Here is a 27282-nt window from a genome sequence, read left to right as displayed (position 1 = left end):
TGATTTTGGGCAAGTTAGTTAATTCTTCTGTAGCCTCAATCTGCTCATCTGAAAATGGGATTATAGTAACTTCATAGGGTTGTTGTGTAAGGCTCACTGAAGTTAATTTACATAAAAAGCTCGGAACGGTGCCTGCTATATAATATGTACTATGCAAATGCTAGCAATTTCTTTCCTTTTTTTCTTGCACTCAAGATTTCACCTGCCTGCTCTGTGAAGACGGGGAGCAGCTATTTCTTATCTATCATTTAATCTTTACTCCCTAGCACAGTGCTTGATGCATATAAATAAGGTGTTTTCTGGTTGCTTGGTGGATGAATAAATAAATGACCATTCATTTATTCAACTAGTCCAGCTTCGGTCTAGCTAGGCTAGGAGGCTCCAGCAATAATGGAACAAACTTATGTGAAATGGTATCTGTGATTAAATTTTAAATAGTGCAGGACCAAAAAAGCCCTATTCATAAGTAACGTTTATCCCAATGTTGATCTATTCATTGGTAGAGTTGTATATTATGAGTGTCTAAAAAAAATACAGCTCAGTGAAATCATGGATTTCTTTCAAAATGCCTATCTTTTTTACTCAAGGATGACATTTTAAACAGCAATGACAGATGCAATGTTCTCTCACAGAAGTACGGAGTAATTCATTAACATACATATGAAAGGAAGGAGTCTACATTCAACCTTTACCACCAAAGTCCTTGAGAAATAAAAGAAATTCAAAGCAGCTACAAGTGTAGCTTGTAAAAAGTCAAACCGGTGTTATCATTCAAGAATACCAGGGTGATAACAGGAGCTTTTGTTGACTAGACACTTGCTGAATTTGATTTAGGGTTGAGGTTGGGTAGAGGAAGAAGAGAAGAGCTTAAATTAGAATCTATCTGAGAATTTGGAATGACAAAATCTTGCGTGGAAGAACTGAAGGAGACTTTTGCAATTAAATAGTTCAAAACATACTTTTGATAAGTCCACAGAGATGACTGACTTGTCTGAGTAACATAGCTGGTTAAAGACAGATTTGATTTAGGAGGATTTTTCATAACAGAGTTTTTTTATATTTGGGCTGCATTTCAAGATGGTTTCATGGTGGGATGATTCAAGGTGAGGCAGACTCTAACAGGCTGAGTCTAATATAAACTCCAAGGGTGCTTTTGAATTTCTGAACATCAGGACAGAAGTTGCAAACAAAAGTCATCAACTATCTAAATGTATTTACCTACAGAGTCTCTCCCATGGACAAGTTAGTTACTGAAAGGCTGTTCATAATTCATTTGTTCTGAAGGTCAAAGTGGCACTATACAGTTGTCTGCCAACTGGTAGGAAGCAGAGTTGTTGACACAATTTTATTTTGATGTATAGCTTTGTTCTTACCTATGGAAATTTGTATTAGGGCTTCTGGACCCAATTTCTCTGTCAAGAAGAAGATAAATATCTTATATTAAATGTTTAGTGTCTGTCTTACTTTGGGCTCCTTAGAAGCAGAGTCTGATGCAGAGATTCAGGGTGTTGATTTATTGAGGAAGCACTCCCAGGAGAAATGGAGGGATGGAAACTGGATAGAGCAAGGGAAGGGGCTAAGCAAGAAGGTGTCTCAGCTGTTGTCTAGCTCCATCCTGACCCCATGGGGAGCTCTAGGGCATGCATTGAAGAACAGGGGCAGCTGTGGGCATTAACAGCTGAGGCCACTGCCCGTTAAAAGGGATCTGGACCTGGCACCAACAGCATCTACCACCAGACTTATTGTGAAGGTTACTGTCCTACAGATATGGCTTATTATTTCAACAATGATTATACCAATAGCAAATGAAATAAAGAAAAAAGGTCCACATAATTTGTGTGGGCACTGTTTGAAAAGTACTGAATACCTTAACACAAAAGCCATAAGTTTTAGAATCTGAACTTTTATACTCAAGTTACAACTGGTTTTCTAACAATATGCTTTTAAAAAAATTCCAATCTCAGTGAGCCTCAGACTTCTAATCTGTAAAATGGGGACAATAGCATCTTCTTCTTATGGTTGTTCCACAGTTCAAGAAAGGTAATATATGTCAAATACCTAAAAGTCTTGAAAACAAGGGAACAGCTGGTCTGGAGAAAGTTTTAAAATGTAAACTAGATTTTTTTATGAGTAACTGTAGCAGTTTGAAATATGTAGATGTTTGGTCAACTTGAGAGAGTAAATGAAAATATAAAAAGAAGAATTAGAGTTACCGTTTCCTGAGTGCCTATAAGGGACCAGGGGTTTCACATTCATTACCTCAGTTAATCCATTTCACTGTCCTGTGGATGCTGCTGTAATTCTCATTGTATACATTTCATAAAAGAGGCTTAATATTGTTAAGAGGTGACCTAATATCATACTACTGGTTGTTTTACAAAGATAGAATTTGAACTCAGATCTGTTTGTATTGAAAATATTAGCATTTGACCACCATTGTTGCGATGTTTAGAAAGGTACAAAAGCCTTTCTAGCAAAATAGACAATGTTGAAAATTTATGAAAGTAGTGGTGAGAACTCAAATTAAGTTGAGGGTGCGGCTCTTGGCTTTAGAAACTTTCCATTTGGTTGGCGACTTGCATTTGGATTCTACTTTTTCTGTGCAAAGAAACAGAACAGATACTTAATAAGGAAAACTTACTCTTTTTTTTTTTTGATAATTATGGGAGGAAAAAAAGCCAACTGAAATGATTACTTTTATTCCCCTGAATTCTGATGATATCACTTTTTAAAAACTTGTGGTAAAATATGTATAACATAAACTTTACCATTTAAACCATTTTAAGTATACAATTCTTTAGTATTAAGTACATTTGCATTATTGTATAATCCCCATCCATCTCCAGAATTTTGTAACCAATCCAAACTAAATCTCTGTACTCATTAAACAATAACTCCCCATTTTCCTTCACCTAGTCCATGGAAGCCACCATTCTACTTTCTGTCTAGGAATTTGCCTAGTTACTTACCTCATATAAATGGAATCCTACGATAAGTATCCTTTTGTGTGTGTCTTATTTCACTCAGCAAAATGTTTTCAAGGTTCATACATGGTGTAGCATGTAATAGAATTATAAAATTTCCTTTTTAAAGTGGAATAATATTCTGTTGTATGTTTATACCACATTTTGTTAATGCATTTATCTGTTGATGGGCATTTGGGTCCTTTCTACCTTTTACCTGTTATATATAATGCCACTATTAACATGGGTATACAAACATCTGCCTGAGTCCCTTCCATCCTTTGGGGCATTTACCTAGAGGTGGAATTGTTGTGTCATGGTAATTCTATGTTCAAGTTTTTAAGGAACTGCCGTGCTGTCTTCCACAGTAGCTGTACCATTTTACATTCGCACCAGTAATGCACAAGGATTCCAATGTTTTCACATCCTTGCCAATTCTTGTTATTTTCTGCGTGTGTGTGTGTGCGTGTGTGTGTGTGTGTGTGTGTTTAAAATAATAGCCATCCTCATGAGTGTGAAGCAGCATTTTCTGGCTCTGATTTGTATTTCTGTACTGATTAGTGATGTTCAGGATGTTTTCATAGAGAAACAAATTCCCAATTGGATATTTCTCTTCTATTATGTTCTCTCTTTTTCTTTCTGCCTCTCTTCTCTCTGTCTCTCTATTTCTCTGCCTCTCTCTTTCCCTTCCTCTCTTTTTGGAAGAGTAACCTTATTAATGAGACTATGCATATGCATAGATTTGCATGTGGATACAAATGTAATTTCTTTGAACGAAATTTCAGAAAACCTATTTTGCAAAATTAATATCCTGTATCTCTTAAATGAGATTAGAAGAAAGAATTTGTAAGTGGAGTCTTCTGGGCTGTAAGTCATCAACACATTTTTTTTTTTTTTAATAGAAAGCTTTCTGCTTTTTTCCATGGTCTATGTCTTGACTTAAGGTGTTTTTTTTTCTTTTTTAAAGGATGTTTTTATTTATTTATTTATTTTTGGCTGCACTGGGACTTCCTTGCTGCCTGTGGGCTTTCTCTAGTTGCAGTGAGCTGGGACTACTCTTCATTGTGGTGCATGGGTTTCTCATTGCAGTGGCTTCTCTTGTTGTGGAGCATGGGCTCTAGGTATGTGGGCTTCAGTAGTTGTGGCACGTGGGCTCAGTAGTTGTGGCTCGTGGGCTTAGTTGCTTCACGGCATGTGGGATCTTCCTGGATCAGGGCTCAAACCCATGTTCCCTGCATTGGCAGGCGGATTCTTAACCACTGCGCCACCAGGGAAGTCCCCATCAACACTTTTCGATTCATCTTTAAGATCTTTGTGCTCATTTGTACATAAAGTAAACCACTCAGAGTTGTATAATAGCAGTGGCAAAGCTAGACCTGGTATTTTCACCTTTTGAAAAGAAGTTATTTACTACTTGGAATGAACAACTGACTTAAGTAAGGTGGCGAGAGTACTTATGAAATACAGGAAATGAAGGGAGATACTTTATAGGTGATTAAAATATGTTGGTTATGTTTATGGTTGATTCAAGAGATAATTACACTCAACCAAATCTCTCCATGGACTTAGCAGGAAATGTTTCAGGCGTGGGACCACTACAGATACTGGACACGAAAGGCAGAGTTATGTGGTTCTTTTTTTGTTTTTGTTCTTGTTTTCAAGTTTAAGACTTGGAACATAAGATCCTTTAAGTCTGCAGGAGAAAGATCAGATAATGGATGTAGGCCATTCTTCTTTCTGCATGAATAGTAATAGAAACGATTTTAGGGATCAACAGTCACACACCTTCAACTCAAAAAAAGGAAAATTTTGTGAAGAGACAAGAAAGTCAGCAAGGACAGAATTGATTTTCCCGTTCATCCAAATGAAAGCATACAATTTCTTCTTAATTGAAACCTTTCCTCTTTTTTTAGCAAAGAGAAAATATGATTTAACTTTGAAAAACTTCTAGTTACACGTATTTTTAAAAGCAGAAAAAAGGTGAGAAAAAATAATGTAGGGGAATAAAAATATATATTTTTTGTTTAAGAAGGGGAACAAAGAGGAGGAAATAGATGGCCATGTTAAGCATAGTGCATTAATTTTCATCGTAAGTATTCAGTTATTTTCAAGAATGGATAGAATCCATAGCTTTAGAGAAACTCCAGGGTATAGCAAATAAATGTGCTGTATGTGTTTTCCTTTGCCAGAAAGTCAAACTTATTCTTATGCAATCTGATCCAAATCATGTGTATCTTCTAGGGTTATCGCCTATCCAGGTAGGAGATATAATTCTTTTGGCAGGATCATTGACAGTCTATGGAGCAATTGTTTACTTCTGTAAAATAAGTTTCTTATTAGTATTTTGCTTGCTATTATTTTTCCAAGTGCTGGTCTTAGCTGAAATGCAGACATCAAGTATTGTGTTTATCTTTACCGTAAGGTTCAAGCAGCCATCAGCCTTTGTTCAGATTCCATTTAGCTCTATAAACTTTTGCATTATCCTTTGATTTCTGCAGATATAAATACATTCAGATACACTTAGTAATGTTTGTGTGTATGTATACATGTGTATGTGTGTATATATAGGACCACATACATATATGTACATATGTATAATGTGTGTATATTTATGACCGCATGCATATATATACGTATGTGTGTGTGTACTTATTTCTGAATATGCTCACATACATATTCAGAAACAATGCCATCCCCAGAATGGTCAACATAGGGGAACTATGTGTAGAACAAGGCATATTTGGAACACAAGAACACATATTTGGAACACAAGATTTGCAATGGGAAACAGACCCAATTGTTAATTTATATATCTAGTGATGACTAAAGTAGTTCTACAGGGTGGGCTTTGGACATATATTTTATTTTTTAAATTTCAAAATAATTACTTTTTCAAAGTAACAGAAGCATAGACCTTTTCATGAGGGCTGCAAAGAGTAGCTTCTCACGCTTTGGCCCCTGATATATCCTCTGAGGTGGACACGGGTAGGGATTGGGTCAGGGAGGGGGTACAAAAGGAGACATTTAAGGCTTCTACTTCATCCATATCAACAGATGTAATTACTTTCAAACAAGGATTTCCCTGGATCCAATATGAAACATTTCAGCCCCTGGAAACACTACAAAAAAACTATATAAGGAGCAGTATGTCTGTTGTTCATCTGCTAATGTCCCCAAATGTCACCAAGGTAATTATTTGGATGACATTTTTGTGATGCAGCTGGACATTGTTACAGTTAATATAAAATCTGCCTTTGGCAACTACTTTATTTCCACCTACATCAAACTGTGGATGCATGATCACTTTTCCTGGGAGAATACTAGCCTCCCCCAAAAGACATCTCTGCCCTCAGCTTTTGCTTCGTGTGCTCTGCATACTAATACCCAATGCAAAAGAAAAAGGAAAAAAGAGTAATATATATAATCTTTATCTTAATATGTATATCTGGAACTTCCAGAGATATTTATAAATATAATTCACAAAATACAATAACACTGATATTTCCTTCCTTTTTTGAAATAGATTTCAGCTATCCCCAGGAGTCTGAATTCACAAAATGCACACTGTTAAAACTTTTTGCCTCTATAAATTCATATTTGCTCTCAAAGAGCATGTGATTGGCAAAGCTGGATTTTTTTCTACTATGATTATAATAAAAATATATTTTTAGAAACATAAAGATTATAGATTTTTCCCACAAACTCACATGCAAATTGGAGCTTCGCCTTCTGGCTCAGAATTGTTCCCAGAGGGTTGGTGGCCAGGCACTGGTACGTGCCAGTATCTTGATCTGTGCGGGGGCTACTGATTGCCAAACTGCCTCCGTCCAACCTGTAGTGATAGCTCATGGTAAAATCAATATCTGTGCCATTTTGCTTCCACCTTCAAGGAAAAAAAAATCAAATCATGTTTCTGATATACAGAGTTGACCACTCCTGTGTTAAACAACATGCACCTGTAATTCCTGAGACTGTTAAAATGAAACAAAACATGGTTTTATGTGGATATATCCCACCAGTTTCATAAAAGATAATTGTCTTCATGAGCTCTGTGATATCAATAACTATGTTATTTTGAAGATCTTCTACTCTTTACAGATTATGAACATTCACCCAAATGTGTACAAAGAGGCAATAGAACTCTTGAGAAATAAAAAGTAGACATTCAGTCAATAAACCTGCCTGCCCTATTCCTATAGCAACTTTTCAAATAACACGTACCATACCTGAACACGCACAACAGATACTGCAAAATTGAATGTCAAAAATGATTTACACAGGGCTTCCCTGGTGGCGCAGTGGTTGAGAGTCTGCCTGCCGATGCAGGGGACGCGGGTTCGTGCCCCGGTCCGGGGGGATCCCACATGCCGCGGAGCAGCTGGGCCTGTGAGCCATGGCCGCTGAGGCTGCGCATCCGGAGCCTGTGCTCCGCAACGGGAGAGGCCACAACAGTGAGAGGCCCGCGTACCGCAAAAAGAAAAAAAAAATGATTTAGACATAGAAATCCAAGAAAAATATATTAGAAATGGCACAAAGAAAGCCAGCAAAGATTTTACAATGCCAATTTGAGGCCGATAACAAAACAAAAATAACCAGAGTACTTTAGAACATGATTGTCTCTGTTAGTCTCTTACTAGGAAAATTAATTTCAACAGTATTTAGAAATACTGAATATTTTTCAGTATTTCTACAGTATTTAGAAATATTTCAACAGTATTTAGAAATGCCAAACTAAAATTATACCTTAACAAAAACAAATGCATTTTGAGAAGTTTCTATTTTAGGCTGCAAAAAGTTTCTTGGCTTACCTATTAGTCAACAATCTTTTTGTACATGAATTAAGTATCAGAAAGGCCTAACAGTTATATTTATTTTCAAAGAAATATAAGATGTTTTAGAAATTGCATTTGGTCATTTTAAGATGAATGAATAGCCAGTAATTATCTTTAACTGGACTCACTTCCCCCACCTTGCAACCCCTAACTTCCATCAAAATATTCAGACATTTTGAAATAAGAATATTACATACTTAAACAGATATATTTCTAGGGCACAAGCTGTGTGTAGTCATACAAAGCATTTAAGAAAAGAGATATTTTAACCTCTTTTTTTTTTTTTTTTGTGGTACGTGGGCCTCTCACTGTTGTGGCCTCTCCCATTGTGGAGCACAGGCTCTAGACGTGCAGGCTCAGTGGCTATGGCTCACGGGCCCAGCCGCTCCGCAGCATGTGGGATCCTCCCGGACCGGGGCACGAACCCATGTCCCCTGCATCGACAGGCGGACCCTCAACCACTGCGCCACCAGGGAAGCCCGTTTTAAACTATTCAATTAAGATAATCAGTCAGAAAAACAAGTGAGTGGCCTCTTCCTATGTAATATAGCCAATTTCCAAATCATATTTTTGTAGGGTCTATGCCAGCTTTGCAGTTTCTTCCCTTATTTTGGTAGAGGTAGCTAACTGTAAGAAAGGAATGACATTTTATAGCATTATTCCAGATGTCACTGGCTTTTTTAGGAGTATTCTGAAACATCCCGTGGAAAAAGTCTGGCAAATATCTACAACAGTAGAAAAGAAATACGGACTTAGGTAATCTACCCTATTAAAGATGAGAAGTGATTGACCAGATATCAAATCATCCAGAGGTTTTGAACAAACTCTGTCACTTTTAAATTATTTAGCCAATTCTTGTGCACCTCAACTTCATTTTAATAAAGGAAGTTGAAAGACAGCAATCAAAAATAGTATATTTCATTTGCCTGAGCTATCTGCCAAATTTTTTTCTAGAGAAATTTGTTCGGCCTCTTGTTCTAATTTCAGAAGAAGAAAATGGCGAAAACTATTATTTTTTAGGCCTATCTGAAGCTTCGAATATTCTCCTTGCCAGCACTATAATACTGTCTTACATGGTCTTTTAACCTTTGTGTTCCCTTTCATTTTCAATGCAAAGGCTATACAGCACTTAGTTGGCCAGCTCTCTTTAATTTTGGAATCAATCACTGAAATAACTGCTGTCATCATTATATGCTCCTAATTAAGCTCAGTAATTGTTTTTCAACACAAATTCAAAGTTGTTGGCTTAGCTGCAGCAAATGAATTTTTCACAGTATCCCCATAATCATTCTAATCACTATGGTACAATGATTATTAAACTGTGCATATAGATCAAGGGTTCAAGTCGTGGTGTGGGCTTTGTCCTAATTAATATGTTTAAATCAATGGAGAAATAGTATTAATGAATTCAAGTGATTGTCATACAAATGTTACGGATAGAATTGCATGCCCAGGAGAATTATCCCATGATGCAAACTAGGAAATATGCTATAGATGATTATTTTAAGCATCTGCCTTAATATCATATTAATTCCATGAAACATATGGATTTGAACTAAAATCTTGAACTTTTTCTGGTGAACATCCTTCCCTATTGAGTAGTTAAGAATATAATGGCTGGGGGCTATATTTGTTTGCTGGCCTGTGATAATGCATGAGAGTGTGTGTGTGTGTGTGTGTGTGTGTGTGTGTGTGCACGTGAGTGTTTTTCACAACTGAGCCTTGCTTTAGAATTACACGGAGCACTATTTCTGGGCCCATCCCTAGACCTTTGAAGAACTTCAAAAATATAAATTTTTTAGTAGTCTCTCTGGGTGATCGTAATGTGCACTAAACTTGGCTCCATTGACCCTGTGGAAAGAGTCCTAGGCCTAGCTTTGACATTCCTTTGCTGTGTATGCTTGTGCAAGTAATGACTTCTCCAAAAATCATATCCATCAATTATAAAATTTGCACAATAAAAATATCCTGCTTTATCACATGAGGTTGTTAAGAAGATCAAGTGAGGAAATGAATAAAAAGAATAGAAGGCAGAGTAACAACTTTTATGATTTTTACTCAGAGACCTAGAGCTTCTCCAGACTTAAGAATGTCTTTGTGACTGGAGTAGATTAAATTAACAGAAAGGAACCTCCTCTTGTGACCAGGTCCAGAGAACATGTGTTAGGAATCCTCTATGACATTCAAAGATAGTGTATCTGATAAAGAGTGTATCCAACGTAAAAATGATTTATGTGTGTGTTCCTTCATTTTCCCAAATAAAAGATATATTCTGAGCTGGAACTAAGCTCATTACTATCTGATTTTCCTAAACTTTTTAAAGTATAAGCAATCCTACCGAAGTACATTTTTGCATAACCCATTTTCCTTCCCTTAACAAAGCTTCCTGGTTAGATGTTAATTGCCATGTGTTGCCTGGTCTTTTAAAGAATAAAGGATGATCCTTTCCATGGGAAAACTTCTGTGCCGACTTGCCTGACATCTGTATCTTCTTGTTTTCTACTGAAATCCTGTCTGTGAAGGTGTTGACTCCAACTGTAAGTGACTTTAGGCAAGTTACTTTTAAACTGTTTCCAAAGTTCTGCTTTAAATATTGCTTATTTTCTCCTATGAGATTTCATTTGCTAAAGGAATTTACTAAAAGGAATAAAACACACCTTAAAGTCAACCACACCCTCACTTTGTGGATAAGGAATCCAATGCCAGGAGAAAGAAATGATTATTCCAAGGTCACATATGGAATGGATCTAAGTCAAAGGCTCTTTAATACGGCTTCACACTATATCCAAATAACCTCAAATAATGTTAGACTCTGAATCATAAAGATTGTTCCTCTATTTCATACACACACACACAATCTAAGATGAATACAGTTACGATGTTTTTTAAAAATAAATTTTAAGTTAGAAAGGATTATATTAAAACTAAATTTTGTATTTTGTTGCTAATGTGCATTGTCTGAAATACCTCTGCCCTTTGCTTTATTATCAAGAAAATTGGGTCTTAGTCTGACATTTAAGCATTAAAAACTTGGTTTTGTTCTCACTCTTTTTTCAAAGCCTCTTGCCTATGAGTATTTTATACCATGATATTAGAGCCGAGCTAAACCTGGTTATGGGGATTGGAAATAAGAAGCTAAATTACCTCCTAAATTAGGAGGTCTTTAGCCTCCTAATTTTTACGTATGTTAGAAACAGAAGCCATTTCACAACACTGGAATTTGCAATCTCTTCATTCAGTGTATTTCTTCATAGATAATATTAGCAAATTGTTGTGAGAACCACTGTTTTATATCTTTCGGCCTGTTAATAAGCCAATAGATATTTTTATATAAGTACGTGATTGACTGATGATTTATCTTACTTATACTTAGCAAATGTTTCTTATTTTATAGGGATTCATACTTTTTTTTTCCTTTCTCTAACAAATTCTGTCAATCTTTAGGATCAATCAAATTGGCATTCAAAAATAAAATTCCAACTTAAACTGTAAGGTGATCCTGAAAAATGTGTTAATCACATTTTTATATATTTAACCAAATTTTAAGTTAAGTAAGATAACTCTGTATTTAAGGAAAACAAACCACCAACCATGAACTGGGTGAACCAATTTATAAGCTAAGTAATCTTCATCAACCAGATGGACTTTATTGGTTTGGGTGCCCTAAAGATAGGAAAGCTTTAATAAAGTGTAGTAAGACACAGTTTTTCAGCTCTTTTGTTGTAAAAAACAAATCCTGAAGTTCTTTTGACAAAATACAATGTAAAGGAGAGTTCTCTTTAACTTTGTGCGTTTAAGTCATTTAGCTAGTTAATCTAGACAATCTTAAGATCAAAGTAATTATACATAGAAATTTGGTATTTTTAATGGAACATAAAAATCACGCCAAGCCAGCTTATTTTGCCAAAATGGACTGAAATTGTTGCTTTTTGTGTGTGATGATTTAACTTAACTACTAAAAATTAAGACTTAAAAAAATGCTTTTAAAATCCCAAAGCCAATAGTGATTTTAAAATCAATAGTGATTTTAATATTTATTCTACTTTTCCTATATTCACACTGCATATGCAGTTCTTACCAACAAAATATCTTTATGATTTATATAAGCATAATACATACATGCATATATTTTTAAATTTGTGAAGTCCACCCACAAGGTGGATCAGATTCTGCCTTTACTGCAATATTCTAAGAACTGAAACACTACAGAACTTTCTGCCTTATTATTTCAGAGGTAATATGTGAGGAGCAAATATATATTTTTCTACTTGCCCAGAATGAAAATTCCTTTTCTGCATTAGATGGTACATAGCTGTCTTCAACATGTTTTTCTAAAACCAGTGCTTTTTGGGTGATGGAACATGTCAGTGGAGCCACAAAAATTAGTCGGATAAAATAAAGTTTCCATCTGGATTAATTCCTTTTAGGGGAACATTTTCACAGGCGTTGTATATGGGGCAACTGAGGCAGTGGCTCCAAATTGTGGGGCAGGGAGTGCAAAATGAACTTGTGCTTTATAGTCTTTCATATTGGGGAAACAAATCTTTTCCTGTCCTTTCCCTTTATTTTTTCTTCTTTTTTCCTGTATTCCTTCCCTCCTCCCTTCCTTCCTTCCTTTCTTCTTCCCTTCCGTTTTCTTTCTTTCTTTTCCTCTGTCAATTCTCTCCATAACATGGCACTGCATGGCACCAATCTCAAGAATAACTGTTCTAAGCAGACCTAATCAATAAGTCATAATAGTGGTTGCTGCGGGTGGGGGTGGGGTAGTCATCACTTGGCAAGTGGCATGAGGGAACAGTTTGCCGTACCAGAAATGTCCATATCTTCATTTGAGTGGTGGGCACGCAGCTGTATACCTATGTAAAAATTCTTTGAGCTGTACACTTCAAATTAAGTCACTTTATTGTGTGTATATTTTACCCCGAAGACAAAGAAAAAAAACAAGCAGTGTGGTACTCAGAAGTAGAACTTTACCTATAATGGGGTGAAGGGTAACCATTAGCAGCACAATTCAGGATGATTTCAGATTTTGACAAATCCAAAGGAAAAATAACATCTTGTGGTTCCTGGGTAAAAATAGGACGGCTCAAACGACCAACACCTGGAAAAAGAAAAGAATTACACCACATGAAAAAACCTGACCCTGTTTTGAATGCAAGTCTGAATTAGACATCAAGTCAATACATAGTTTTAAAAACATTTTATCTTGAAATAATCGCAAACATATGGAAAATGTTTCAGAAATGGTACAAAAATTTTCTTTCCATGCCATTTAGAGTAATTTTGCAAATTTATGCCACATCATCCCAAATAAATTAGTTTATATTTCCTACAAAGCGTACGATAAAATGATCAAAATCAAGGAATTAACATTGATTCAATACTAGCATCTAATCTTCAGATCCCATTTCTCCATTTTCCCTAATAAAATCCTTTATAGCAAAAAGATCCAGTAGAGAATCACAGATTTCATTTAGTTGTTTTCTCCTCTTAGTCTCCTTCAATGCAGAACAATTTCCCAGTCTTTCCTTGGTTTTCCTCACCTTGGTACCTTTGAAAATTACAAGGCACTGATCTGGTAAAGTTTCACTCAATTTGGGCTTATCTGAGTGTCGACAGGGTAGGGGTCCTGGTAGGAGCTGTGTGCTGAGGGTATGGGTAATAAAAAGGGTCTATAAAGATTTTAAAAAACAGTAATAAAACCAATGAGAAAACTGGTTCTTATTTTTAAAAATTATCACCATGAAAAAGACTGGTCCCCACCAGCCAGACTATATTGATCACATTGTCTTGCCATCTTGTCCCTCCATTCCCCTCACCCACTGGGTGCACCACTTTGTCTGCTGTTTCATTACAGTTAGATTCAGGAATGCTGTATGCTTCAGATTGTATCCTACCAGATAGTGCAGGACTTCTATTTGTCCCATTTCTGCTGAAGTTAACTTTGATCACTTGGTTAACGTGCTGCTGCCTGCTAGACTTCTCCACTATAAAATTGCTTTTTTCCCCCCCTTTGTAATTGGTAAACATTTTGTGGTTAGGGACTTTGAGACAATGTAAATATACTGTTCCTTACTGAACATTTAAATTTTTTATTTATATATTTCTATCAGTATGATCTACTCTATCACTGTGAATCCATCGTTTCTTATTTTATTAAAGTTATTATCCATTACTATTTACTTTGTTGCCCAAATCATCACTGATTTGGCCAGCAGGAGCCATTCAAGCTGGTTTCTTCATCTTTTTGACATGTGCCTATCATTCTTTATACTATTCTTTACTTTCTGGTACAAGAAAGTTTTGCAGAATCACCTTGCATTTCTCCTGTTCCAGCCATCGAAGTAGTCTTTTTTTTCCCTAAGCAAACCTTGTTCCTTTTATTAGAGAATGGTATGTAGAAACCATGATCTGGAACTAAGTGTACTTATTGTTATTGAGGTGTTCTTGCTCTGAGGATTTTCAGTGTGTGCATGTGTGTGTGTGTGTGTGTGTGTGTGTGTGTGTGTAGGTTTTATAGATTATATGTGTGAATACATATAGATACTTATATGAATTTATAAACATGAATATATATAAATATGCATATGTATAATTTTATATACAGACATATATTTATGTAAATATGTATATATGTGTGTGTGTGTGTATATATTCTTATTCCATACTTGTATCTATCTATGATGATTTATAGTGGGTTTATTATAGGTTTTTTTCTGTCTGTATTTTTAATTTTATTTATTTTTGGCTGTGTTGCGTCTTCGTTGCTGCATTCCGGCTTTCTCTAGTTGTGGCAAGCGGGGGCTACTCTTCGTTGCAGTGCACGGGCTTCTCCTTGTGGTGGCGTCCCGTGTTGCGGAGCACAGGCTGTAGGCACGCTGGCTTCAGTAGGCAGCATGCAGGCTCAGTAGTTGTGGCTTGCGGGCTGTAGAGCACAGGCTCAGTAGTTGTGGCTCACGGACTTAGTTACTCCACGACATGTGGGATCTTCCTGGGCCAGGGATCGAACCTGTTTCCCCTACATTGACAGGCGGATTCTTATCCACTGAGCCACCAGGGAAGTCCTCTGTCTATATTTTTAACTCCCTGTTCCAGCTGTGAGAACCCTGGTTTCCACTATTCTCAGTGTATTTATGAATTTGTTCAATCTCCTTGTATGTAACTAACCTCCAGTTACTGTCACCACCTTCTCCCCTATGTGAAGCTCCTCTTCACCCTGTACAGATTCTGATACCTGCTGCAAGTTTTACTCCCATACCTTCTTTGACACCACTTGTAAGCTGTCTCCTACCTCCTCACCTCACTCATGTTCTGACCCTGTGCAGGGTCTCCCTCCTATGAGGATGCTGTCTTTCCTCTTGACCTCTGACAATCTGTACATGGTTATATTCCAAAGTGGATAACTTTCTCACATCCTTGAGGATCTAACACGTCACCCTGGAATGCCCTTTCCCTGTGGAGACTCTGTCCTCACTCGGTTAGCTTCCAGGTTTCTACCTTCACCACCCTCTCCTGGCAGTGGAACCCTCCTCAGGCTTCTCAGACTCTGATAGCCTGTGCCAGGCCACCTCAGTAAGGGCATGCCCTTCTCACCTTCCTCGGGCTCTGCCACTCCACTGGGCCACCGTTGCCTTACCCCTTGTCCTGCATGCCTGACCTTCTCACCACTCTTAGGCTCCAACAACTCATGCTGGACTGCTGTGGTGCTCATCGTCCACATTCATGTATATGCCTACCTTACAGAGCCCCACTTCATGGCATTTGCACTGAATAGTTAAGAAAGAAAGATTTGGAGGAAAGGAGGAGGAACAGTTTGGTACTTATGTTTTAGGTTAAATTCTGTGTTTTTAAAATGTGCAAATGAATACATAAAGCAAAAACCTCATCATGTTAGGATTTAATTTTAGGACACCCAGTCCAGAACTCTAGTAGTTGTACCTGAGGGTCATGTATGAGCATGATCATTTCCTCTGATACCAACCACAGCTCTAGAGAATCTCAAAGTTGGTAGGTCTTTTGTAGACCATTCAGGCCAGACTTCTTGGTTTGGAAAGACAATAGAGCTAGTGGTCAATAGCATGTGCCCTTGAATCAAATGGGCTTCAGTGGATTTGTGAAATTTGCAGTCTTCATTGACAAAATAGACTCTGTACATCAGATGGTTATTTTGAGATTTAATGGCATATTACTTATAAAGTATATCACATTGTGCCTGGTACATGTAAATGTATAATCATCAAATTGTGAAAATTACCATCATTATTGTCATCATCATCATCATCCTTATTATTATTACACACAGGGAAAGGGAAACTAAAACCCAGGAAGTTGAATCATCTTTTCCAAATTCACCATCTGCGTTGAGAAATAGGAGGAAGTTAAACTTAGGCATCTTGATTCTCTCACTGTTTTCACCATCCACTCAGATCTATTTCTTTCTTACAGAATATTTGCACCCAGGTAAAATATTAATTTAGTAACTTTATCTTAAATTGTAATTTTAGTATACTCCATTATTTACCTAGAAGTTCAGACAGTTATTAGCTGTATAATGCTGGACAAGTTATAACTCTTAACTATAAAGTAGCAATACATCTTACATTTTTGTTTTTTTGTAAAGGCTGATTGAGAAAGAGTGAGTTAAACATGTAATACAGACTTTCCTTACTCTAGTACCTAATGAAATGCACAAGGAATTATAAATATAAATAAGCAACAAACAAATTAACAGTGTCTGAATAAGAAAAGGGACAAATTCCAATGCCATTGGCTTAAAAATAATCAAAATAAGCAAAGAAACAACAGAAAAAAACACATTTGTGCATAAGAAGAGTTTGTCCAGGCTCAGAGGGGCAAAAAAGTTCTTGACGTCTTAATCTCATCCCTAACCTCTGTGAGATTTACTGGTGAAATGACAAAATTCTGAGAATTCTCATAACAACCTCCAATTCTGGAAATAAGCAGATTTGTATATACATGCGTAGTGTGTTTTAATCTGTTTTCTCTTCTGGCTGAAGAGAGGAGTAGACAGGGCTCCTGGAGAAAAAAGAGTGAAGCAGAGAAGCATGAATAGTAAAGCTGACTCTGTTTCACAAACTAATAGTTTCACACCTATATATTCACTTGGTAAAATCGCTAAAGCCCAACCAAAAAATGATGCATTTCCCCAATAAAGTATACCTATGACTCTTCCACCAATAATCTTGCTACAAACCACTAAAAAAAAACCTTAAAATAGAAGCACCCAGATATTCTGCTAAAGGCTGAGCTTCCCACAATCCCAGTATTCCCTCAGGCTACGAAATGGGGGTACTCATGATATGTGGGTATTCAGCCTCCAAAATGGAGCTAAAAGGAAGAAAACAAACAGTTCCTTGATATGATGAGAAGAACGTTTAAAAATATCCCTTTCTATAAAGGAATGACTGAGTTGTCTGCACACAGTGCCTCAAGTATGAGCAAATGAAAAGAAGTGGAATAGTAAGTATGGACATGTATTGCAACAATAAAAGTGAAAAACATAGCATGCCAAAGATAGACAAAATATCCAATCTAGAAGAAAATATAACTCAAGGAATCCTAGGAAATTTCTCAAAATTTTTCACACAGTAGAGTAAGAACCTGAATTCAAAAAATGTAACTCAATGGCAAGATGAAAAAGACAAACTATAGAATCAGATAAATTAGGATGTAACTTAAACATAAAAATTGCAACCAAAAGAGCATCATTAAAGAATTAATAAATCAACTAAAATAGGCAAGAAACAAAACAGATACCTACTAAAAGTCAGATTACTGACATAAAGAGAAGATTAGAGATAATTGTGATGAATACAATAAAAAAATCACAGATAAGAGGGAAGAGAAGGTAATGGATAAGAAAGATAGATAAAAGATGATCCAACATAAAGATCCTTGATGTCACTGAGGTAGACAAACAAATGTATTGAAAGATATTAGCAAGAAAACTTCCTGTCAATTGAACGAATACACCACATTCCAGAGTCATTTTAGAGAGAGGACTTAACACCAAAGCACGTGTTAGTTAAGTGACTGATGTTCAAACTTAAAGAAAGACTTTGCAAGAAGACCAGGTTGAAACACAAAATTACTTAAAAGAGTGAAAGATAAAATCAGATTAATTTCAGATTTTATAATAGTAGCATTAGCATTCTATACCAGAAGACAGTGAGGGAAAGTCTACAGTATTCTGAATAAAGGGTGACATGACTGTTAGTACCCACTGATACAGCTTTCGAATCTAATGACATTCAACATTCTTTAACATCAAAAAACAAACAAAAAACCCTCAGGGAATATAACATAAATGAACACTCTTAAAGAAACGACTTAACAATGAAGTCTATCCAGGTAAAAATGGACCAATATACAGATCTCAAGAATGAAGGAGGGGGCTTCCCTGGTGGCGCAGTGGTTGAGAGTCTGCCTGCCGATGCAGGGGACGTGGGTTCGTGCCCCTGTCCGGGAAGATCCCACATGCCGCGGAGCGGCTGGGCCCGTGAGCCATGGCCACTGAGCCTCGTGTCTGGAGCCTGTGCTCCGCAACGGGAGAGGCCACAACAGTGAGAGGCCCGCGTACCGCAAAAAAAAAAAAAAAAAAAAAAAAAAAGAATGAAGGAGGAATAGGATGCACAATGAATACATTTAAATATAAAACTACCACTTAAGAACCATGTTGGTTTTAGTTATAGAACAGAATATGAATACCATAAACTTGGATAATATAACAGTATAAACAGAAAAATGAGGGATGGGTAAAAGAGTATAGTTTGAAATGTGTGAGTGTTAATATCATCTTCTTTCATAGCAAAAATTCAAGAGGAATATGAGCAGGGTTTTTTTGTTTGTTTTTTCATAGATCTTTATAATTTAAACATTTTCAACCACCTTCCTCTCCCCCTAAAAAGAAAACCTGGCTGAAATATTAAGCACCGTGCTATGCACAAAATAGGCAGACAACAAATGTTAATTTATCTTCCTTTACCTTCACTCAGAGAAAAGCTCTGTTCAATCTTCATATAATCTAAATTAAGGGTATAACTTGACTTAATAATATTTTATATTTGGGAGAGTAATTTGTAGTTTTCCAAGGAGTTTTACGTGCACCAAGTAACAAATTAAATTCCTGTGACACGTTTTTTGAGACATACATTTCCATTCCCATTTGACAGATGAAGAACTTGAGACGAATGGAATCAGGCATTTTCTAACAAACTTTGGTTCATTTTGAAAGACAGTAAAGCTTGGTTTTGGTGAATTATCATCAGTCCATATCTTATTTAGTCATTTATATTTGTTGTTATCAAATTTTTAAGAGCTTGAATTCATACCAGTAAAATGTCTAGCTTTTGTCAACTAATTGTTTAGTCTCTTGTGGTAAATCTTTAGATTTTTTTCATATTGCAATGAAATGATTAAATAATAGCAGATTTTGTTGCTTTGCCTACAGTGTCAGAAAGCAAGGACAACATGAGCTTTCTGTACAAGAAGAGCTGAAACCATGTGACAATATAATATCAAAAGCAAGAAACCAAAAATGCTTTTTAAGTACCTTTTCTTTAAAAATGCACTAGACCTTAGGAAAAGTGTCGGTATTTTGATCAATAGTGGTTAAATAGTTGTATTGACAACACCTACTGCTATAAAATCACCTACAATATAATGCTACACAATAAGAAATGTTTTACTTGGCAATAAAGGAAGAACTTTGCAATAGAGGAACATTGAAAAGTAAATAATTTTAAATGACAATTAAAAGCAAATTATACAATGTTATTGAAAATTCATGTAGGGTTCTTCCCCATTTTTCTTTCTCTTTATCTTCCATGGAGTTAAAAAAAAATTAGTCCTGTCATCTGACTCCAATACTGGATCAAACTACCAGAATCTAAAGTTCATTGTCATCCCCCTGAATGCCAAAAACTTTTGATTATATCGACGGCAGTCACATTTTGTCATTTCTGAACAGTTCATGAACAGCTTTATGGAGAATCATCTCTTAACTGATAGGAATAGGCCCTTAAATTCGTATTTTTTTAATTCACCCCATTCTTATGGCCATGAATGACTGGACAAAAGGTGAATATGTCCTGCTCGGCTGCTGTACTTCTCTCTCCTGGGAATTAGGAAATAAAATGAAGAGGTTCTTAGTTTCTGATTGTTACTTGAATAGAGAGGAGGTTCTTCAGGATTATTAGAGCCTCCGTCTTCCATAAAACTTGTTAAGAGTTAAGAGAATGCTAGTCTAGATGGACCCTCAAGATGCCAGAGAAATAAGACGTGGAGATCACTTTCCTCCCCACAGCTGCTTAAAAAATACATCTACATGTGAAACAACTCCTACAGAACACCTCCTGAATGCTGGCAGAAGACCTCAGACTTCCCAAAAGGCAAGAAACTCTCCGTGTAACTGAGTAGGGCAAAAGAAAAAAGAGAGACAAAAGAATAGGGACGGGACCTGCACCTAGGGGAGGGAGCTGTGAAGGAGGAAAAGTTTCCACACACTAGGAAGCCCCTTCGCTTGCAGAGAAGGGGGATGGGTGGTGGGGGGAAGCCATGGAGGAGAGTGCAGTAACAGGGGTGCAGAGGGCAAAGCGGAGAGATTCCCACACAGAGGATCGGTGCCGACCAGCATTCACCAGCCTGAGAGGCTTGTCTGCTCACCCGCCGGTGTGGGTGGGTGCTGGGAGCTGAGGCTCTGGCTTCGGAGGTCAGATCCCAGGAAGAGGACTGGGGTTGGCTGCGTGAATACAGACTGAAGGGGGCTAGTGCACCACAGCTAGCTGGGAGGGAGTCCGGGAAAAAGTCTGGAGCTGCCTAAGAGGCAAGAGATGATTGTTTCAGGTTGCGCGAGGAGAGGGGATTCAGAGCACCACCTAATTGAGCTTCAGAGACGGGCTCGAGCCATGGCATTCAGCACAGACACAAGAGACAGGCATGAGATGCTAAGGCTGCTGCTGCAGCCACCAAGAAGCCTGAGTGCAAGCACAGGTCATTATCCACACCTCCCCTTCTGGGAGCCTGTGCCCCCCACCACTGCCAGGGTCCCGTGATCCAGGGACAACTTCCCTGGGAGGACACAGGGCATGGCTCAGGCTGTTGCAACATCATGCTGGCCTCTGCCGCTGCAGGCTCGTCCCGCATTCCGTGCCCCTCCCTCTCCCCCGGCCTGAGTGAGCCAGAGCCCCCTAATCAGCTGCTCCTTTAACCCCCTCCTGTGTGGGCGAAGATCAGATGCCAGAGAGCGACCTACCTGCAGAGGCGGGGCCAAATCCAAAGCTGAACCCCAGGAGCTGTGCGAACAAAGAAGAAAAAGGGAAGTTGCTCCATGCAGCCTCAGAAGCAGCGGATTAAATTTCCACAATCAACTTGATGTACCCTGCATCTGTGGAATACCTGAATAGACAACAAATCATCCCAAAATTGAGGTGGTGGACTTTGGGAGAAACTGTACACTTGGGGTTTCCTGTACGCGACTGACGACTTTCTGATTTATATAGCTATCTTAGCTTAATTTTTAGTGCTTGTAATCATTGGTGGATTTCTTTATTGGTTTTGCTGCTCTCTTCTTTTTATTATTATTTATTTATTTATTTTTATTTTAATGATATTTAAATTTTTTTTAATTTTAATAACTTTTATTTATTTATTTTTTCTTTCGTTTTTTTTCTCCCTTTTATTCTGAGCTGTATGGCTGACAGGGCATTGGTGCTCTGGCCTGGTGTCAGGCCTGAGCCTCTTAGGAGGGACAGCCAAGTTCAGGACATTGGACTACCAGAGAACTCCTGGCCCCACTTAATATCAATTGGCAAGAGCTCTCTCCGAGATCTCCATCTCAATGCTATGACCCAGCTCCACTCAACAACCAGCAAGCTCCACTGCACGGCACCCCACACCAAACAACTAGCAAGAAAGGAACACAACCCCACCCGTCAGCAGAAGCTGCCTAAAATCACACTACATTCACAAGCACCCCAAAACACCACTGGACGCAGTCTTCCCCACCAGAAAACCAAGATCCAGCCTCATCCACCAGAACACAGGCACCAGTCCCCTCCACCAGGAAGCCTACACAGCCCACTGAACCAATCTTAGCCACTGGGGGCAGACATCAAAAACAACGGGAACTACGAACCTACAGCCTGTGAAAAGGAGACACCCCCAAACACAGTAGTTAAGCAAAATGAGAAGACAAAGTAATATGCAGCAGATGAAGGAGCAAGGTAAAAGCCCACCAGACCAAACAAATGAAGAGGAAATAGGCAGTCTATCTGAAGAGAATTCAGAGTAATGATAGTAAAGATGATCCAAAATCTTGGAAATAGAATAGAGAAAATACAAGAAACGTTTAAGAAGGACCGAGAAGAACTAAAGAGCAAACAAACAATGATGAACAACACAATAAATGAAATGAAAATTTTTCTAGAAGGAATCAATAGCAGAATAACTGAGGCAGAAGAATGGATAAGTGACCTGGAAGATAAAATAGTGGAAAAAACTACCGCAGAGCAGAATAAAGAAAAAAAGAATGAAAAGAACTGAGGACCGTCTCAGAGACCTCTGTGACAACATTAAATGCGCCAACATTTGAATTATAAGGGTTCCAGAAGAAGAACAGAAAAAGAAAGGGACTGAGAAAATATTTGAAGAGATTATAGTTGAAAACTTCCCTAATATGGGAAAGGAAATAAGTCATTGAAGTCCAGGAAGTGCAGAGAGTCCCATACAGAATAAATTCAAGGATAAACACATCAAGACACATATTATCAAACTATCAAAAATTAAATACAAAGAAAAAATATTGAAAGCAACAAGGGAAAAGCAACAAGTAACATACAACGGAATCCCCATAAGGTTAACAGCTGATGTTTCAGCAGAAACTCTGCAAGCCAGAAGGGAGTGGCAGGACATATTTAAAGTGATAAAAGGGAAAAAGCCTATGACGAAGATTACTCTACCCAGCAAGGATCTCATTCAGATTCGATGGGGAAATTAAAGCCTTTACAGTCAAGCAAAAGCTAAGAGAATTCAGCACCATGAAACCAGGTTTACAACAAATGCTAAAGGAACTTCTCTAGACAGAAAATACAAGAGAAGGAAAAGACCTACAATAACAAACCCAAAGAATTAAGAAAATGGTAATAGGAACATACATATTGATAATTACCTTAAATGTAAATGGATTAAGTGCTCCAACCAAAAGACATACACTGGCCGAGTGGATACAAAAACAAGACCTGTACATATGCTGTCAACAAGAGACCCATTTCAGACCTAGGGACACATACAGACTGAAAATGAGGGGATGGAAAAATATATTCCATGCAAATGGAAATCAGAAGAAAGCTGGAGTAGCAATGGAGAAAGATGGAGTTAATTGATATTTATAGGACATTCCATTCAAAAAAACCCAGAATACACTTTCTTCTCAAGTGCTCATGGAACATCCTCCAGGATAGATCATATCTTGGGTCACAAATCAAGCCTAGGTAAATTTAAGAAAACTGAAATCATATCAAGTGTCTTTTCTGACCATAACACTATGAGACTAGATATCAATTACAGGAAGAACACTATAAAAAATAAAAACACATGGAGGCTAAACAGTATACTACTAAATAACCAAGAGATCACTGAAGAAATCAAAGAGGAAATCAAAAAATACCTAGAAACAAATGACAATGAAAACATGATGACCCAAAACCTATGGGATGCAGCAAAAGCAGTTCTAAGAGAGAAGTTTATAGCAATACAATCCTACCTCAAGAAACAAGAAAAATCTCAAATAAACAACCTAACCTTACACCTAAAGCAAGTAGAAAAGGAACAAAAAAATAACCCAAAAGTTAGCAGAAGGAAAGAAATCATAAAGTTCAGATCAGAAATAAATGAAAAAGAAATGAAGGAAACAATAGCAAAGATCAATAAAAGTAAAAGCTGGTTCTTTGAGAAGATAAACAAAATTGGTAAACCATTAGCCAGACTCATCAAGAAAAAAAGGGAGAAGACTCAAATCAACAGAATTATAAATGAAAAAGAAGTAATAGCTGACACTGCAGAAATACAAAGGATCATGAGAGATTACTTCAAGCAACTATATGCCTATCAAATGAACAACCAGGAAGAAATGGACAAATTCTTAGAAAAGCACAACCATCTGAGACTGAACCAGGAAGAAATAGAAAATATAATCAGACCTAATCACAAGCACTGGAATGGAAACTGTGATTAAAAATCTCCCAACAAACAAAAGAACAGGACCAGATCGCTTCACAGGCAAATTCTATCAAACATTTAGAAAAGAGCTAACACCTATCCTTCTCAGACTCTTCCAAAATATAGCAGAGGGAGGAACACTCCCAAACTCATTCTGTGAGGCCACTATCACCATGATACCAAAACCAGGCAAAGATGCCACAAAAAAAGAAAACTACAGGCCAATATCACTGATGAACATAGATGCAAAAATCCTCAACAAAATTCTAGCAAACAGAATCTAACAGCACCTTAAAAGGATCATACACCATGATCAAGTGGGGTTTACCCCAGGAATGCAAGGATTCTTCAATATACACAAATGAATCAATGTGATAAACCTTTTTAACAGATTGAAGGAGAAGAACCGTATGATCATCTCAATAGATGCAGGAAAAAGCTTTCAACAAAATTCAACACCCATTTATGATAAAAACTCTCCTGAAAGAAGGCATAGAGGGAACTTACCTCAACATAATAAAGTCCATATATGACAAACCCACAGCCAACATCGTTCTCAGTGGTGAAAAACTGAAACCATTTCCACTAAGATCAGGAAAAAGACAAGGTTGCCCACTCTCACAACTATTATTCAACATAGTTTTGGAAGTTTGAGCCATAGCAATCAGAGAAGAATAAGAAAGAAAAGGAATCCAAATCGGAAAAGAAGTAAAACTGTCACTGTTTGCAGATGATATGATACAGAGGACTTAGAGAATCCTAAAGATGCTACCAGAAAACTACTAGAGCTAATCAACGAATCTGGTAAAGTTGCAGGATACAGAATTAATGCACAGAAATCTCTTGCATTCCTATACACTAATGATAAAAAATCTGAAAGAGAAATTAAGGAAACACTCACATTTACCCTTGCAACAAAAAGAATAAAATACCTAGGAATAAACCTACATAAGGAGACAAAAGACCTGTATGTAGAAAACTATAAGACACTGATGAAAGAAATTAAAGATGATACAAACAGATGGAGAGATATACCATGTTCTTGGATGGGAAGAATCAACATTGTGAAAATGACTATACTACCCAAAGCAACCTACCGAAGCAGCCACATAGCACAGGGAGATCAGCTCGGTGCTTTGTGACCACCTAGAGGGGTGGGATAGGGAGGGAGGGAGGGAGGTGCAAGAGGGAGGGGATATGGTGATATATGTATACATATAGGAGATTCACTTTGTTATACAGCAGCAACTAACACAACGTTGTAAAGCAATTATACTCCAATAAAGATGTTTAAAAAAGAAAAAAAGAACAGTGTTGGGTACACACAAATACAGTATATAAACCATGAAAAAAAATTCTGTACATGATGTAAATAAAATAAAATTGGGTAACTATAAAAATGAAAAAGAGAGAATGCTAGTCTATATAGAGACAAAGATTGAGACAGACAGGCAGACAGTAGAATAATGGAGAGAAAGACTAAATAGTAAAGTGGGACTTTATTCCCTAAGCTTGTTAATCCTTGGTTCCAGTTTCTAGTGAGACCTGCCTCTGGGTTCCATGAGCCATTGACTATACAGTTTCTTTTTTTCGCAGTGGACAGAATGTTGGGAAAGACTGATTCAAATAAACAGTATAGAATGACCAGTGTTCTGCTGCTTTTCTCCTCTCCAGAAATACCAAAGTGCAGATAACCTCGGCAGACAACAATTTGTTTTCAGAAGTTATTAGGGTCAAAGTTAAGCACATGAGAAGACCTGCATCTAAAAGAGGACAGAACTGAAAGGCATATTATCCGTGGTTTTACTTGAATTTCATTGTTTGGGCTTAGGCAATTTCAGGTTTCACAGAAGGTTAAGACTTGAACTCTCCAAGGTCACACCCAGAGCGAAAATTGCTGGCATCTCTCTTTGTGCTACAGTCCTATCCCTCCCAGTAAATTTCCCCACCCAGGCTCCTTGCCCCCCAAAAACATCTTCTGTTACAGAAGTTCAATTTTAAAATTATTTTCCAATTCATTAAAAACAGGGCAAAACAAAACAAGCAAAAAAAGTAAAAGAAAAGAAGATATCTGTGCTTGTTTTTACCAAAGAAGAAACTAAAACCAGGGTGTGTAACCAATGCGACCGCACAGGGCTAGGAGCTTAGAAGGGCCTAGCAATTCTAGTTTAATGCTCTGAAGTCACCATGTTAACATTCTTGATACTATTACCTGTAATTTTGTGCTTAAGTGAAGTCCAGTGAGTCTGATAAGTCCTGAGTGCTTGGAGCCTTGGCTAATGGGAGGTGCCTCCTCCAGCCACCTCAAGGCCTGCCCCCTTGGACAGGTTCTTCTCCTTTTGCTCCTCATCTCCTGATGCCTCAGGCCTCTGCTGCCTTCCCCTCATCCCCTCTGCCTAGCAACACCTCCAGCCCCAGCTCCAGGATGGGGCCCAGGTAGATCTCACACAGCGGCAGGGTCTGCTGTGAGTGTGCCGTTGTGTCTCAGAATAGGGCATGGAGGTGGTCATTCCTGCCCCCACCTGGCAGCACCATAGTACATTAGTACATAGTACATAGTGTTGGCCTGCTTGTTAAGGGTGAGGCTCTTGTCCATTCCTGCTCTAGGTACCTGGGGTATCCTGGCACAGAGACTGCAATGCCTTGAGGGTTGTCCATTTGCTGTGAGTTGGGGGAATGGTCCAGGGCACAACATGTTGGTCAGGCAACTGGTGAGGGGCAGAATCCAGTGGCCAGCAGCAGCATCTGGGCCATGTTTGCACAAAGTAGTGGCGAGAGGCCCTCAGGGCCTCTAAGGGTCTACTTCACTCAACAAATATCCCTGTGCCCAAGGGAAAGTGACTTTAAATAACAAATAAAAAACATCATACCAGATCAAGAGAGATAGCATGACTAAAGTTTACAGAATTTAAATGATTTGATCAAGATCACACTGCTAGTGATATTCCAGAAGGGGTACTCAAACAGAGGTTTGACTCCAAGTCCAAGGTTGTACACCCTACAGTATATCCACCAGAGTTCTGTTTATTTCCAGGACTAAAAGAGCTCTATTCTGTCTGCTTTATTTATTTTCTCTTACTAAGCCTCTGCCTTAGTTTCCAAACCAATTTCTTTAGCCTGTCAAACCTACCCTAGACTAAGGTCAGTTGTGTCTTCCCTGAAATTAAGGTTCTATAAAGAGAAAATCTCTCTCTCTCTTTCTCTCATTCTCTCTCTCTCTCTCACCAATTTCCCTTGTTATTCTAAGCAAG

At 37.8% G+C, this 27282-nt stretch overlaps 1 protein-coding gene across 4 annotated transcripts in view; it reads right to left on the bottom strand.

Moving 5' to 3' along the window:
- CNTN6 (contactin 6) overlaps positions 1–27282 on the bottom strand; it is a gene marked incomplete at both ends in the record, with an annotated part of 231904 nt that overhangs the window by 136393 nt on the left and 68229 nt on the right. For all 4 annotated transcript variants that reach the window (XM_082664009.1, XM_082664010.1, XM_082664012.1 and 1 more), the window contains 2 exons: positions 6671–6846; positions 12770–12896. In XM_082664009.1, coding sequence (XP_082520135.1) covers positions 6671–6846; positions 12770–12896 — 303 coding nt within the window. The remainder of the gene's footprint in view (positions 1–6670; positions 6847–12769; positions 12897–27282) is intronic.

Source organism: Grampus griseus, assembly GCF_964374135.1.
Source record: "Grampus griseus genome assembly, chromosome: 10".
NCBI classification, from domain to species: Eukaryota; Metazoa; Chordata; class Mammalia; order Artiodactyla; family Delphinidae; genus Grampus; species Grampus griseus.
Note: the sequence above shows the minus strand (reverse complement) of the source record. Positions and strands in the feature narration are given on the sequence as shown.